The following is a 15,908-nucleotide window of genomic DNA, read 5'->3' as shown; positions in this document are numbered from 1 at the left end:
ATAATTGCTGTATTAAAACATGAATTATTTTCAGGCAGTGTTAGTAAAGAGCAGCTCAGTTTACATGATAGCACATTGTATCCAAACACTCATTCGTTTATAACACCGGAAACCCGATTTGCAGTTGACACTTTGTAAGATATTAAAGAGAACAAGACTATTAACCAGTATATTCTGACCTCGATTCACTGAGGTAAAGACAAATGTATCCCATTAGACACCATGAAAGGCATGTTTACAAATCCCCAAACCCCATCATGACATTTATGTGTATTTTTAGCTGTGTTAACAAAATACTGAGCCTCTGCTTATTGCCCCAGGAATCTGAAGGCAAGTTAAAGAGATGTGCTCTTATCTTAGGGCAGCCAAGTTTATGCAGTCAGGCTGGGAGTTGGGTGTGATATCACACTCCTAACTTGCTACAGTGGTCAAATTCTATAAAATTACTATATATATATATATATATTATTTTTTTTTTTCCACTTGATATTAAAACACACCAAGCTTGAAGAGCAGGAGTAGCTGTAGTTCAGCTTATATGAGCCTTCCAGTTGGAACCAGTCATCTAGGTTTTCTAGACAAGGGAGTAGGAGGGTCACATCTCCTGCCCTCCTCTGCCTGTTATAGGTACGTTCTTAGGTAAAAGGAACCAGTGCACAGGTTAGATATTGCTTACATAAAACCAGTGAAGACACATCTGGTCACAGAGGGATGGCTAAAAGACAACTGTACCTGTTTTATTACAGACGTGCTTGTTGAAGTCAAAGAAATGAACTGCCGTGTCTTCTTGTCTTCTCCTCAAGACAACATGAACATGGACTGTCCCATCAGAAATGTGAATAGAGCAGCAGGTGATAACATCTTAGTGGTGATGTGAAGCATTTATGCTACATGGAGTTTAGGAGAATACTGAGATCAAGTCCAGAACCCAGTTCATTTCTCAACCTGAGAGTCTTCATGTTGGAGCAGAGCTGGGGACAGAAGAGATTCCTCATCCTTACTTGTACGTGGGTTAGTTTTGTTGTTGGATCTGGGTGGAGAAACAGTTTTCTTCATGTTCTGGTAAACCTAGAGATTGGAAAGAGGAAACAAAGGATATCTTCTATTAGAATGTATTGTTCTCAAAGAACTGCTTTTCTCGTGCTGATGCAGGCACTGGTAGGGTGCAGACCTCCTCCTAGAAGAGATATTCGTGTGCACCATGGGAGAGCCATGCTCAGGTCCGCCATGCCTCACTGAATCATAGAATCATTACCATTGGAAAAGACCTCTAAGATCATCTAGTCCAACCATCACCACCATGACCACTAACTATGTCCTTCGGTGCCACATCTACATATTTCTTTCTTTCATATTTTTTCTGGCAGCCTGTTCCACCACAAAAAGAGAAACCAGATCATTGTAATCTATTGCCCCCCCCCCCCCCCCCCCCCCCCCCCAAAATAAAGCTTTTCTTCTTCCTGTGTTTACTTACTGCTCCCTCTGCCTCCACCAACTGACAGGCAAGAGAGGAAACCAGCTGGGAAAATGTGGGTCTTCTTCTGGAATCCAGTGCCCAGCAGGACTGCATCACATAATAGCTGTGGGAGCAAGGAGATGATAGAAAATATGTGAGCTGTTGGAGTCTGGTAAGGGCCTTCATGGAAATGGACATGCTTCATGGAAATGGACTCAGTGCTTAATCCGGAGAAGGAAAAAAGAGCCAAAAAAACCCACTTACATGTGTTTTGTGGCATAATAAGGTCGGTCCATTTTAAATCCACTTTTAATTAGTTTGTAGAAGTTCGCATCAACTTGAATGCCAGGGTAGGGATTTACACCTGGGAAAATATGGCAGAAGAACTGCACTCAGGACTATGGAGTCCAAAGAGAGCAGATAAAGCTCAAGTCTGATGAACAGCCAAAGGCAAGCAGTGTTCTTTTGCTACATTACAGAACGCACCCAGAGAGAATATTTCCCACAGCAGTATTCCGTAAGACCAAACATCACTCTTCAAGGTGTACATCCCCTCAAATAAGCTTTCAGGAGCCATCCATTTAACGGGTAAGCGAACCTGTGCAGAAAGGAAGGCAGGTCATGCCATGATACAGGCCCACTATGTGCACTGCTGTAGCACAATTCATGTATGTTAAGTTAAAAGCTTGACCTCTCTCTGAACCACTACCTTAATTTAGCTTATTGCAAACTAAGAATCTGCATTTCTCAAGGATAAAGTGATAAAGTGATAAAGTGAGACTTCTGCACTGTTTACAGTAATCTACAGTGTTAAAGAGAAATCGAAAATGTAAGGCTTCTCTTTCTTGGTTCCTTATAATTCTTAAAATATCATGAAAAACACAGAGCACTCATGAACTTACATTGCCCCGGACAATGTAATTGGAATCATTCATGACATCTCTGGCAAGGCCAAAGTCACATATTTTCATGACTTTCCCATGGGTCACCAGTATATTGCGGGCAGCGAGGTCCCTGTGAATGCACTAAGAGAGATAGGATGGGTTAACACTGCAGCATTCGGTATCAGAGGGAAAAAAATACCTGGTTTGTGGCTTCACACAGGGCTTGGTGAGTTGCTGCCCCTTTCTTCTAAAACTCTCTGCAGGGTGAGCAAGCTGGGCAGTCCCTGGACAGTTCCAGGGTAGGCAGAAGCATGTGGTGCAGCCACTGCTTCTTACTCAGGGCTATGCCTACAAGCAACAGGCTAGTTTTTGGTACAGAGCTGGGGAAGAAGGTTTACTTCAAGTCTGCCACTGTGTGGCTCTCTTCCTCTGTCTGTATTTTAAGAGGCTGACATGTTTTTGCTGCCTTTTCTATCTAAGCCATTTGCTGCCCTTCACCAATACCGATTTGGACTCCAGAAACTCCATTCCTTTGGCAACTTGACAAGCAAAGCATAAAAGGTCTTCAAAAGTGAGCACATTAAAATCCTCTTCTTCATCCATCTGTCTGCTTGCACACTTCATTTCATCTGTAAGAAATAACCAGAATACATATTTTCCATAGACTCCCTTACTCCCTGATTAATACTATTGGCTGTTATAGGGGTTTTCACCTCTCCTACCATGAACAACATTAAGAAGAGCATTCATCTTTTGCATTCTTTGCTCAGACACAAAATATTTTCACACCATGTATAGCATGACCAGAAACATAAGCCTGAGGTATTAAACGTTAAATCCTTCTCCAGCAAAATACATTTCTGACAGGAGGGAAGAGAGACAACAGAACAGGACCTCTTGTGTTGCTGAGTCTAGCCAAGCTAGATCAATAGTATAATAAATACAAGAGTAACAGAATTGCTAGAGATAAGAGTGATTAATCTTTTACCCTCCTCAGAACCGAGTGCAATCCCATTTAGTCCAGAGGTCATATTTATGTTTTGGCTTGTCTGTGTGACTTTGAGTTCATCCTCTCCATACAGATCCATGTTCACACCATATTTCAGGTGGGCTCCCTTCCTAGTAAGGGTGACAGATTTTCCATGGTTACGCAGTGGAAAACATGGTCTACTAAATGTAAACTGTTTTACAGGGAAATATCATGATCCGTTATGACTAATAAAAACCTGAGCACAGACATGGTTTTCTCAAAACTTAAAGCAGAAACAAGAGATTTCTGGTCCTTAGATAAGTGATGGGAACAATTTAAGAAGAATCAAATCTCAGGTCTTTCCAAGGCCTTACTTCTTAAAGGGTGCAAACTCTCAAGAATTCAGTCATTCCACCTGTTCACAGCACAGCTAAGAATGCAGCTAAAAAGAGCTTTACAAAGTATTAAACTATTGCTGAATGTCTTACCTGGAATCTTGGTCCAAACAGATATTGTGATAGAAACTGAAGTTGTGCTGTTTAAAAATATCAGTCAGAGTCCAGTGAAATTTTTCTCTCTTGCTCCTTAAGTAGTTGAGAAGGTCACCATAGCAACAGTATTCAAAAATCAAGTAGATTGGTCCTGAAATATTTGAAATACAAACATCTTCTGCTATCTATAGCAGTGTCCCCATTAAGATCTTAGGGATGTCCCATCTTTCCAGGATTGATTTATATTAATTATCCCAATCATCTCCCCTACTCAGGTAAATGAACTGTAGACATGGTGGAAATCCCTATGGAAAGTGTACGCAACTGAACTTCCCCTGTGGTCCACCTCTCAAGGTGGACTTCAATTCCTGATGAAGACCTTTCCCCATGCCAACAGCACTGGGGCTGGAGGCACAAGTTATAAAGATGCACCAGTTCTCAACAACAAAACGTGACTCCCTGCTAATTGTCTTGTTAATGAGTATCATGACTTACAGCCTTTCATTTATCTACAAAGAAAGGAAAAATACATTCAATCCCTGGCCCAGGAAGGCCAAGAAGAAGGCCTTTACAAGACTGCAGGAGCAGAATGAACAGCCCAGAGATGCTTGGAGTAGCCTCGCATCACCCCTGAAGTCTTACACTGGCTCAGAAGGAACGAATATGAATTTATGGACATTTTTGACATGGACAGGTAAAACCCTGCACTTTCTCCTGAGGGGATCTGTCTTCAGCCCCTGTCTATCCACTGCTCTTCACTGCTGGATTGGCCACAGCTAGACTTCTTGGGACAGCAATATCCTCAATGATATCACTAGCCACTCATTAATTAATCAGTGATGATATAAGTGATTAAATAAGGCCTGGATTTTTTAATAATGCTGCTAATTATCAAATGTTAATATTTCTTTTCTGTTCAGGAACCTTCATTAGTCTAATGGTTTTAATTGGTACCTTTCCACAAGAGCAAGTTACCTGACACAGTGCAGGCTCCTAGCAGGTTCACAATATTTTCATGGCTTCCAATGTGAGTCATCATCTTCAGCTCAGACATCAGAGCATCTTTTTCTGAAGTGTCAGACTTTTCTGAGAGAGCAATTACACAGATCTGTAAACCTCCAGCCAAGAATTAGAAATGCAAATGGTTGTGATGCTTTGTCACATTCAAACTTTCATTTGAAAAGAATTGTATTCATTTAATTTGGGGACATGCTAAAAAAAGTGTGGCATGGCAGAGCTAAGCAGGTCATAGTGTGTTTCAGCAGGACCTTTAGGTTTGCTTTTCAGGAAGTATTCAGTCCTTCTGGGATCAGCGAATTGGAGATATGAGCTGGAAAAATCAAGATGGATTCCCATAAAGACATCAATAAAGCAGTGGATGGAGCAAACAAAGCAGGTGCATGGATACAAACAAGGGACAATGGGCTGGGAGACTGCACTGGCTGTGCAGGCCCATTGGTGAGCTCTGTTGGCTGCCAGGGATACTCACTTCTGGACACTGCTTTTATGGGAGGGCAGAATAGCCAAAGTAAGCAGCAAGGAGAACCTGAAGTTTAAGATGCTTGTCCTATAAGGAAGGATGAAAATAAGTGGTTTTGTGTCCTCAAGAATGGGTTACAGGAAGATTTGCTGGAGGCTCTGCAAACAAGCTTGCTCAGATACAGGAGACAAAGCATATGCAACAGCTCTATTCTTCCCAACACAATACAGATCTTCTCTGCTGTGTCGGGCTAAATGCAGCATGCTGCAGGAAGAAAGCTCCTCAGCAACACCTTCCAAAGCTGAAATGTTCTTTTAGAAAGCATTATAAAAAGGTTTAGGAACCAAGCATTTGTGAGGCCTAACTGCTGAAAGACTATTTGAAGGGATTCCACGCTGCTTCTGCTTTGGAGTCAATAGAATCACTGCTTGCAAAAAATCTCCCAGAGTTTATTGTACCTTTTAGCATTTTGACTGCAACCTGCACTGAGTCTCCCGCCTTGCTTATTCCATAAGCTGTAGCATTCACCACTTTCCCAAAAGCCCCAGAGCCGAGAACCTGTCCTATAAGACACAATAGACCCAGTGTTATGAGTCGGTGGTAGAGCACGGGCTGCCACTCCAACAGTATGGTTTGCCTTGCAGACTACTCACCAAACTCCAGATTTTCCCTGGGAAATTCCCATTTGAGGTCATATTCATATTCACGGAAGTCAATGTAGATGTACTCATTATCCAATGGTCCAATCACCTGAATCATTTGCAACTGGCTTTCATATCTAAATTGCTTGGGAAGGAAAAAAAATGCAGAAAAAAGTCTTAGAGAAGAAGAAACAGTGTGATAGGAACAAGAGAAGGAGCAGGTATTGATGTTCATTGTTACCTTTTTGTATTTATGACAAATGAGTACGCACAAAAAAGTGATCAACAGGAAGATAAATCCAGCAAAGACACAGAGTGCAGCGTTGTCTGGCAGAGAAGAAACAGATCCTGCAACTTTAAAAGAGAAATGTTACTACCCACTGAACCAGAGACTGTGATTAGGGCACAAGGAGAGCCAGCAGCAGCTCAGTTTTTACTGTTTGCAGCCATTTCACATCTGAGCTTCCTCTGTGCTGGGAGTGAAATGGAGCCACAAGTAGAGCAAGGAGCTGGGCAGGGAACACTCAGCTGTGGGTAGTTCTGATATCTGCTTTAACTTAAAGAAACATAGTACATGAACAAATGCATCTCACGGTGCTGGTATCTTTCACGGACTGGACTTTGTGAGCATAAGCAGAAGTAAGAAATTCCTCTTCTTGTCTTCCCTCTTCTCTCCTTGCACCTTCCTCTAACCAGTGTAGTCAGATACTGAAGCACAAGCATCAGTGGATGGACTGCACAAAAGCTGCTTCACAAGTTGTTCTGCTACTCAGAAAGGAACTCTCTTACCTACCCAAGGTCATACAAATAGGCGCTGTTGAGTGAGGAAGTGCTACATGAGGTCTGCCTTCATATTATGGTAGTTTCTAAGAGCATAAGGATTAGGTTTACTTCCTACTGCCATTTCAACAGAAATGCTCAACTTCTACCAGTGGTCACAGCTAATGTCAGCTGTGATCAAAAGCAGAAAACAGCTTGCTTGCCTATGACAAAGGAAATCTTTGTGCTGAGAATACCTGGGTGCTACAAAACATTTCTCAGGTGCCAGAACATGCTTCCTGGAACTGAAATATTTTGCCCTATGGGTTATACGTGGAATAACAAATGTCAAATGGATGGGCAAATAATCGTGGTCAACATGGGAGCAATCTGGCATGAGCCCTACAGGAAGAGAGATGGCACAGCAGATCCCAAACCAGGGATCTGTTCCTCATGTGCCTCCTCCAGGACAGGAGGAAGAGCCAGCAGCTGCCACCAGCTACCAGCGTGGCTTCAGCTCTTCCCAAAGCTGATGGTCCAGTTTCAAGGAGGAGGTTACTAAGAGGAAATAAAGAAAGCAGATTCCAAGATTGTCATGATTCCATCCTGCACTTCTGATTCTTGTGGGATTTCTGCTCATTTTAATGGAGGGGGTCTATGCTTTGGGATTAGAGAAGAGATATATGTCTCCCTTCCACCCACCACTCCCCATACTGCACACACACAGTGCTTGTGTTTTCCCCTTAGTGCTGTTACAGAACAGACATTTAGCCAGATAAAAATTATCACAGGTGCTACCATGACACTAAAACACTAAGTTCTGGTACCTGACATGTTAATGAAGCTCTTTCTGCAGTTGGAGCCGACCAAATTGCTTGCACAGCATTCAACAGAGAACGTTGTTGCTGTTTCCTTTACATCTAAAATACTGCTTGAAATCCATGACCCCAGGGATCTCCTTTCTGACATGAAGTTCTGGATCCCTTCCTTGATTTCTTCAGTACAGCTGGAAAACAAAAGAGTCCAGTTCTGATTTTTGGCTTGCATGCACTTTTCCCAGGGGAGAAGCTGGGATGTTTCAAAACAAGTCTTACATCTGTATTGGAAGGGAGGAATATAAGGACAGATGAATTGTTTTTTTAATTTTTATTTTATTTTTATTTTTATTTATTTTTTTTGTCACTGCAAGAGAGAGGTTTTCAGTGCCATGTATTTGTGATAAAAGTGGAAAGGTAGGCAGGAGATTAAATGGGCCCTCTACTCCCACACCGGGTTCATGCTCTCCTTCCATTCCTATTGCTTGTGCTTTTACCTTGCCACTTGAGCTTCTACTAAAACAACCAATACAGCACGAAAACAGAGCACAAGTTCTGACTCCTTCCATTGAGGAGATGCAATTTCAGACACAAGTTTCTCTCACTCAAGGCCTAAAATAGAGAACATCCGTCTACACAAACGGCTTATTTAAGTTACGACGTGGAAATACAGAACCTTATACCTGAGTGAAAGGATAGTTTCCACTTATTACTTTTCTGTCATTCACCAACTTACTGCTTAACTTCCTGTCCACATAAGAAAAACAGGTGAGTTAATAAAGCTCGGCATATAGGATTATTTTCTGCTTGTGGAAGTTCTCAAGAAAAGAGAAAAAAACAGCATTTTCTTTTTCCAGAAAGCTGTTTTAAGGAGAATTTGAAACTCTCTAGCTGGATGTTTTCTTTCTTCTTCAGTTTCTACACAAACAGATTGATGTTCAGAAGCCTTTGCAGAGATATGGATGAGAAAGTTTTCTACGTAATTCTTTCATATCTATTTGAAATGCTCAGAGTTTTATGCATAATCTTCCAAAAGATGACTTGACCTGGTGCTTTTCTACAACTGTGGGATTATTGCTTTTTGGCACATCCAAAATAAAAGCTACAGAATTCATTAAACAGCTCAATGCTGTCTCAGCTTCTCATGAAATTTTAGGGCCTGACTCATTGCCCTGAATAAATAGAGGAAATGGAAACACTCTCACTGACTTTACTGGAAACGCTCAGACTGACTTTAGTGGCTACAGGTCATTGCAACAGCTGTATTAACCAAAGCTTAACCAATTAATCAAACCCACATTCCCTGAATGCCCCCCAGCTTTGATTGTAGATATGTGTCTGAGGAGATGGGAGGATATATTTCAGTATGAAGAGTCTGGGATACATATCTTTGCAGATTTTATTCAGTGCCAACAACAACACTGAAAATTCTCCCTAGTTTTGGTGACTTTGATTCCCCTGGAGTGGGCCACAATATCTCCTTTTCTTCATTTAATTAAGAATCACTCAGATATACTCTTTGCAATTAATCGAAAAGAGGGAAGACTATTTACTTGGATGAGTTCAGGTCAGGGCATTTCTTCCAAACCCAGGATGAGGCTGGATAGCTGTCAGCAATGCAGGAGATCTGCTTGAACAACAACTGCATTGTTACTTCAGGTTTTCCTGCAACCAGATGACACAAGACAACTGTCAGTGCTCTGGTAACTAAAACCTTTATGTTTATGTGATAATACTACACCTGCTGAGGACCCGATCTGCTTCTGTGGCTGCAAAATAGCCCACCTGGATGACATCATGGGAGCTCGCTGCAGCCCTCAGCTCTTCCCCTTCCTCTAGCCCCCTCGCCTTGGTGCTGTGGACAAGGGCAGTAGCCACTTCTCTACATGTGCACAGCCAAACCAAAACAGCAGCAGAGCCAAAATTGGAAATCTTAACTTCTTCTTTTCTTACTAAGAGCAAGCATTCAGCCCCAGCGTTGCCCTGGCAGCCCACTTCTGGTTCTCTGGCTCACACAAAATGTGCATGAAGGTGGCAGCTCTGCAGTTTTCCAGTATGGAGCAATGGTTGAAGCTACAACCATGGTTCAGAATGGAGATAACCATGTACACCAACCAAGACTGTGCACTCATTTCAGCTGCAGGCAGGTATGTCTGAGGTGCTTCAGCCTTCATGAATACTCTACACAAAAAGCGGTCCCCAGACTGACCTCTCTAACTCACAAATGTCTTCAGTAAAACAAAACAAGACAAAAAGAAAGACATAAACTGACCACAAAAAGCTACCACCTAATGGGTGTTCTTCCTGTCACTGTCTATCTCTCCAGCAGTCATGTATGTTCTGTCCCTGTAGGGTTAAAATACAGCCACTGTATTTCAAAGGGCTCTTAGGTTTTGTGGTTTTCTTTAGAAATGTTATTCTTTATTTATTTATTTATTTTTAGTATATGACTAATTTCTCTTATTTTGTCCCCTCTGTTGACAGTAAACTAAGGGGAGAAGGAAAGAAGAGAATAACTTCCTTCTCTGATTTGATTAGTGGACTCTTCCTTGGTATTTACCATTTCATTTCCACAGCTTTAGTGCTAAAAACTGAAGAAAACAAAGCAAAATCATGATTCTCTTCACACTGAAATCCAGGCACTGAGTGTGGAGAATGTGGAGAAAGGACATATCTTCTCCATGAGCCTGGATGACCCCAGCATGGTGCTCATGGCTAAGAGAGCATGGAGAATTCATCCATCCTTTATGTGAAGATATTTAACTCCACACACTATGTCCACTTGGACTAAAGGTGGGACAAAGCTATCCCCAAGCTGGATGTTCTTTCACCAGCCCTGCATAACTGAACCCTGACCTTTCCTGCTGGTGGTCACCTTTTGCTATGTTGGCTGTAGGGACATTATCAGTAGTTCACTTTTACCCATTAAATTAAGACTCAGGTTATCTTGCACTCTGTCATGAAATAAAGGAGGTCAAAAACTCTCCCAGATAGTTGTTATGGAGAACATGAGGTCGAAGTATCTAACTCAAAGCATCTAAATAAGAGATGTTCTATGGCTTTGTGGATCCTGAAATCAGATATTCAAACACATGCTCAGGTACACAAGTATATTGATTTCTTTGAAAAGCAAAATACAGTTTAATTTGTAGAATCATAGAATCACCAAGGTTGGAAAAGACCTCAAAGATCATCCAGTCCAACCATCCACATGCCACCAGTATTTCCCACTAAACTGTATCCCTCAGTATAATATCTTTATATTTCTTGGACACCTCTAGGGGCAGTGACTCCACCACCTCCCTGGGTAACCCATTCCAGTGCCTGACCAGTCTCTCTGAGAAGTATTTCCTAATGTCCAACCCGAATCACTTCTGGTACAATTCAAGGCCATTCCCTCTATCCCTATTACTAGGCCACCTGGGCACATTCTTGGCTCATGATCAGCAGAGCATCAAACAATGTCCCCAGGTACATTTCCTTTCCAAAGCCTTCCAGTCACTCTGCCCCAAGACTGTAGTGTTGCCTGGGGTTGTTGTGGTCAAAGTGTGGGACCCAGCATTTGATCTTGTTAGACTTCATACCATTGGCCTCAGCCCAGCTATCTGGCTGTCCAGATCCTTCTGTAGGGCCTTGCTATCCCTGGGCAGATCGACACTTACTTTCAGCCAATTTGGTGTCAGCTGCAAATTTATTGGGGGTGCACTCAATGACCTCATCCAGGTCATCAATAAAGAGACTGAACAGGATGGGCCCCAGTGTTGGCCCCTGGGGAACACCACTCGTGACTGGTCACTAGTTGGATTTAACTCCATTCACCACCACCCTTTGGTCCTGACCCTCCAGCCAGTTTTTTACCCAGCAAAGAGTGTACCTGTCCAAGCTGTGAGTTGCCAGCTCTCCAGAAGAATACTGTGGAAGACAGTGTCAACAGTCTATCCCTCATTCACTAGGAGATCACTAGATCATGGAATTCAATATCTAGGCAAAGATCACTTTGAAATTTAAGCCACCTAAGCTCAAAATGGATGGAGATAACGAACATTTAGTTGTATCTCTTCTACTGTATGCCACAGCAAAAGTGAAAAACAACATGTAACCTCCATTTACATCAGTGATAAACCCTTATTGAGAGATCAGTGTTCTCCCTCCCAGATTTGGCTACATCATTACAGGGATTCTTTTCTCACTTACTTCTCACGTACAAAGTGAATTTTTTCGTCATGACTGTATCATCATTTTCAGCATAAAATACATAGATCCCAGAATGGTGCTGATGGTTGCAGAACTTCGATGAAATGCTGCAGAGCAAAGAAAAGGAGGGAAAAGGACAAAAGGCTGTCTTGAAAACGGATTTGAGATGCAGCTAATATTTATATACATTTTGGAAACAATTCAACACCCTCTAATGATAAATCCAGAATAAATTGTTAACATTAATCTAGAAAGAATGTAAATGTCTTGGAATTTCTTTCTCCCTGCAGTACTAGTTTTACCTTGCAATTTTTTTCACATTTCCATGTGCATCTGGGCTGTAAGGTTGTAATTTTGTGACCAGTCCATTGGAAGACAGGCTGTATGACACATCCTGGTGCAGATGCTAAGATCAGCAAAGATTCAAGTTCTCTGCTCTCTAAAGGATTTCCATGTGAGTTTTTAGCTGATACAATAAGAACTATTATGAAATAGCAGTGAGAAGGTTAAGATCATACAAGGTAAACCTCCCCACGTCAGAAGGTCTAATGGAAACTCTGAAATGAGTTCATCATCTGAGGCTCAGTTTCAATGAGAGAAAGAGTCAAGATATTTGTGCAGGAGACAGACTTCTGCTAACCACTATGGCCTGTGGCCCAATGGATGGTAAGAAACCAAGACCCAAGTCCCAAACCTGCAGGAAGATGCTTGTGACAGTGGAAACAGTGAGGGAGAGCTCTAAGAAGTCCCTGAGAATAAATTATTAGCAGAGGACTACAGTAAAATAAAGATTGAGGTATGACTGACCAATTGAGTGAGGAAGAGACAGGGAGAGAAGAATATATCACCTTACAATGTTGGCATCCTATTTTTGTCCTTTTGGTTAAGTTATTTTTGTCAGAATGACTGGTAGCTTTAAATGGCAGCTTTTGAAGATCATCAACATTTGGACAGTGCCCTCAGAAATAGAGTTTGGATTTGGGGTGGTGCTGTGTGGAGCCAGTGGTTGATCTCAGTGATCCGTGTGAGTTTCTTCCAACTCAGAATATTCTATGATTCTATGATTCCATTTTTCCAGGGAGTTGGAAATAAACATTAAAAGACCATACTGGCAATAGAAAAAGCAAGACAAAGCAAGATCTTGCTCATTAAACATGATATCAAGCAAGAACTAAGACACCAAGTATCATCACATAATTCTAATGCAAGAAAATTCACACAGAAACTACCAGGAATTTTGCCTTCTGATGAATGCAACATGTCCATATGAAGTTACTGGATTTTGAATGTCTTCATCTGAAATGGCCTCAAAGATGTCCCTGAAACTCAAGGGATTTTTCTGAGGTCAGATCCCTTTTAAGCTGCCTCAACAGTAGGGCAAACCACAAACCATTTGGTGCTTTTGAAATCTAGGTCTGAAGAATTAAATCCTAATGAAGTAATGAGAAAATCATTAGAAAATAATGAGTTAGATAGCTGAGAATCTATGGGGATGTGAAATAAATAATATAAATCTAACAGAAGTCATTATGTATGTGGAAACTCATTTGCTCTTAGGAGGGAAGTGAAAATCATCAGTGTGATAGAACACAGGCAACAAAAGCAGATAGAAAATGGGAATTCTGAAGCAATCAGTGAAAACATAAGGGCACTGACAGAGAGATGAATCACTGAGACTTGAAATCAAAGGCTAAAGAAGGGGTCAAAGTTAATTAATACAATTTAATACAGTTTGCAATCAGGAAGAACAGCTTGATAAGAAAATGACAGAAATCAGAAAAGTGAAAAACAGGAAATGAAAAAGGATATGAAAGGAGTAAAGTAGAAGTGTGGGATGGGATTACACAGGAGTTGACTAAAATGAGCAAAGTTAGACTTAGAATATGTTAAGGTACGTGTTGATGTTTTTCATGCTGTTTTGAGAAATCTTCTGCTTTAAAATTACGTTCAGACCTACAGTGCTACAGCTTGTAGGCAGAATTCCCTCACTTTATTCTCCTTACTGCTTCTAGAGACGCCAAGCTGAACAAAATCCTCAGCTCTTCCTGGGCAAGCTCCAATGGTGTGGGGCCACATGTGGGAGCAGTCCCCCAGCCCCATTGGGCCACAGAGGTTGTCTGAGGTGACGCATGCATGGAGGCCACCAGCAGCTGCTCTCTTCTGATTAATGGGTTACCTAAGCTACGTCAAATCTCTCAAAGTTGTTATTGTTGGCTCATGCCATAGCACCTTCTTATCTGGACAGAGTTACACTAGCTGCCAAGAGTCTAAGGAAAAATGACTCCTACTCTTAACAAGTCCACGAGAGCCACTAAGCAAGTAAATTTGGTACTATTGGGCAAGGATGAGCAAATTCTCATGGCTGTCCCATGAGACCTCACTTCCAAAATCAGTCTTGACCACAAAGAACAGACCTGCCTAGCCCACATGAGGCATGAAGATTAGTCACCGGCATTATCGAAGTTTGATGACAGTCCTCACTTTATCAGCAGGGACAGAGTTCCTGTGGTCACTGCCAGGATATGACAGTTTACTGATCTCCACTGAACTGTCTCTGAAACATGCAGAGATCTGACTCCAATACCCTTCTGATGCAACAAATAGGCCAATCTGTTGTGAAGACAACTTGAGAAGCTAGTGGATATGATCAGATGTGTCAAAAATACTTTGGGAATGAGGCAAAAAAAGTGAAATCAAGGCTGTTACACAGTTTTTAGGAGACGATAGGAATATGTAAGGAAATTGGTGTGGGTAGATTAACATCTGCCTACATCTTGCTTTGTTTTAAAGCTAACGCTTTACAAAGGCAGCGTGGCTTTATTTTCAGTAAGGTGAATAAGAGCTGTTACCTTGAAAGTACGGGACTACTTTGAAAGAAACTCTGAAGGAAATTAGATAATCTTATCAAGAGATTTGAAAGCCTGGGGAATTGAGAAAACATTAGCCTTAAACGGGACTTGTGCCAGAACTTCATTTTAGGAAATAACAGAAAAGGTAGATAAATAACGGGTTTATTCACAACATGTTTTGCAACAATGGAAGAATACATGACCTAGGTAATTAGCAGAACAGTATGTTTCTGTGGCACAGACAGAGCTGAACAGATCTAAAGGCAGCTTGGGAAACTACAGGGTCCTGGGCTTGATCTGAGCAATAGCAAAGATACTGGGAACATCATTAAGGACAGGATGACAAAAGGGGAACATACAGAACTTGAGATCCATTGTGAGTACGGCAAAGGAGCTGTAACTGAGAAATTATGTCAGAGAGAAGGAGAATGGCAAAATGTATATAATCTGAAAAGCTGCATAACTTACCAATGTGTTTATTATCTCATGGATAATAAAGATTCTATAGGTTATCTAAACAAATAGCTGTAGGAAGCTAAACTACCACTGGACTACCATTAGTTAACATGGCTTTATCACCTGACCTATCCACATATAAAAAATACAAAGAGAGCACAAAATATGGATGATAATAAGACACGAAATGAAAACATTTGAAATGATATCAAAACATTCCAGTACCTTCGTCCATCCTCATTGTAACTTTGCCTGCATGGAAATGCTTTCTGGGAAAAAAGCCACATGCATTTAACTGGTGGATACGCTGTGAAGTTAACCTCAAAGCAAAACTCTTCATCACCGATTTCAAATTCTTCTTTAGAATCAGTAATATTTATAAATCCCTTTTCTGGAAAAAAAATAAAATATGATACTATTTATATTTATTATACCATATAATACTATAAGTATTGCAAATACTTGCCTCATGCCACTGTCTGCTGGAGGAACCTAAGTCACACAGAATGACAGAATGACCTGGGTTGGAAGGGACCTCAAGGATCATGTAGTTCCAATCCCCCTGCCTGGCAGGGCCACCAAACTTCCACAATTACTAGATCAGGTTGCCCAGGGCCCCATCCAACCTGGCTTTGAACACCTCCAAGGACGGGGCATCCACAACCTCCCTGGGCAGCCTGTTCCAGGACCTCACCACTGTGAGCTGCATTGATTTCAACCCAAAGAGACTGAACAGCAGGCATACGTGGGAGGCAACAGTCCAAGTGACATCAGCAGAGCTAGGATCAGCTCTGTGAATATCACAGAATCATAGATGCTAGTGAGCTCTGGAGATGCTCAGAGGAGGTCCAACTATACAAGGTTGCCTAGACCTGTGTCCAGTTGAGTTTGGACTTACGGGAAACTCATGCCA

The 15,908-nt window shown here is 41.6% G+C and overlaps 1 protein-coding gene across 2 annotated transcripts in view; it reads right to left on the bottom strand.

Annotated features, from left to right (window-relative positions):
• Window positions 1–525: 525 nt before the first annotated feature.
• The window catches only part of FLT3 (fms related receptor tyrosine kinase 3), a 39,660-nt gene continuing 24,277 nt past the window's right edge, over window positions 526–15,908 (bottom strand). For both annotated transcript variants that reach the window (XM_072326409.1, XM_072326408.1), the window contains 16 exons: window positions 15,221–15,386; window positions 11,691–11,797; window positions 9,050–9,161; window positions 7,509–7,687; window positions 6,164–6,276; window positions 5,935–6,067; window positions 5,740–5,844; window positions 4,777–4,887; window positions 3,799–3,952; window positions 3,329–3,459; window positions 2,845–2,969; window positions 2,359–2,481; window positions 1,943–2,054; window positions 1,721–1,820; window positions 1,475–1,580; window positions 526–1,068 (listed from right to left, as the gene is read on the bottom strand). In XM_072326409.1, the coding sequence (XP_072182510.1) occupies window positions 934–1,068; window positions 1,475–1,580; window positions 1,721–1,820; window positions 1,943–2,054; window positions 2,359–2,481; window positions 2,845–2,969; window positions 3,329–3,459; window positions 3,799–3,952; window positions 4,777–4,887; window positions 5,740–5,844; window positions 5,935–6,067; window positions 6,164–6,276; window positions 7,509–7,687; window positions 9,050–9,161; window positions 11,691–11,797; window positions 15,221–15,386 (2,012 nt within the window). In that variant the 3' untranslated portion in view covers window positions 526–933. The remainder of the gene's footprint in view (window positions 1,069–1,474; window positions 1,581–1,720; window positions 1,821–1,942; window positions 2,055–2,358; window positions 2,482–2,844; window positions 2,970–3,328; window positions 3,460–3,798; window positions 3,953–4,776; window positions 4,888–5,739; window positions 5,845–5,934; window positions 6,068–6,163; window positions 6,277–7,508; window positions 7,688–9,049; window positions 9,162–11,690; window positions 11,798–15,220; window positions 15,387–15,908) is intronic.

This window comes from Excalfactoria chinensis, chromosome 1, assembly GCF_039878825.1.
Source record: "Excalfactoria chinensis isolate bCotChi1 chromosome 1, bCotChi1.hap2, whole genome shotgun sequence".
NCBI lineage: Eukaryota > Metazoa > Chordata > Aves > Galliformes > Phasianidae > Excalfactoria > Excalfactoria chinensis.
The sequence above is the reverse complement of the archived record's forward strand: the minus strand, read 5'-3'. Positions and strand labels throughout refer to the sequence as shown.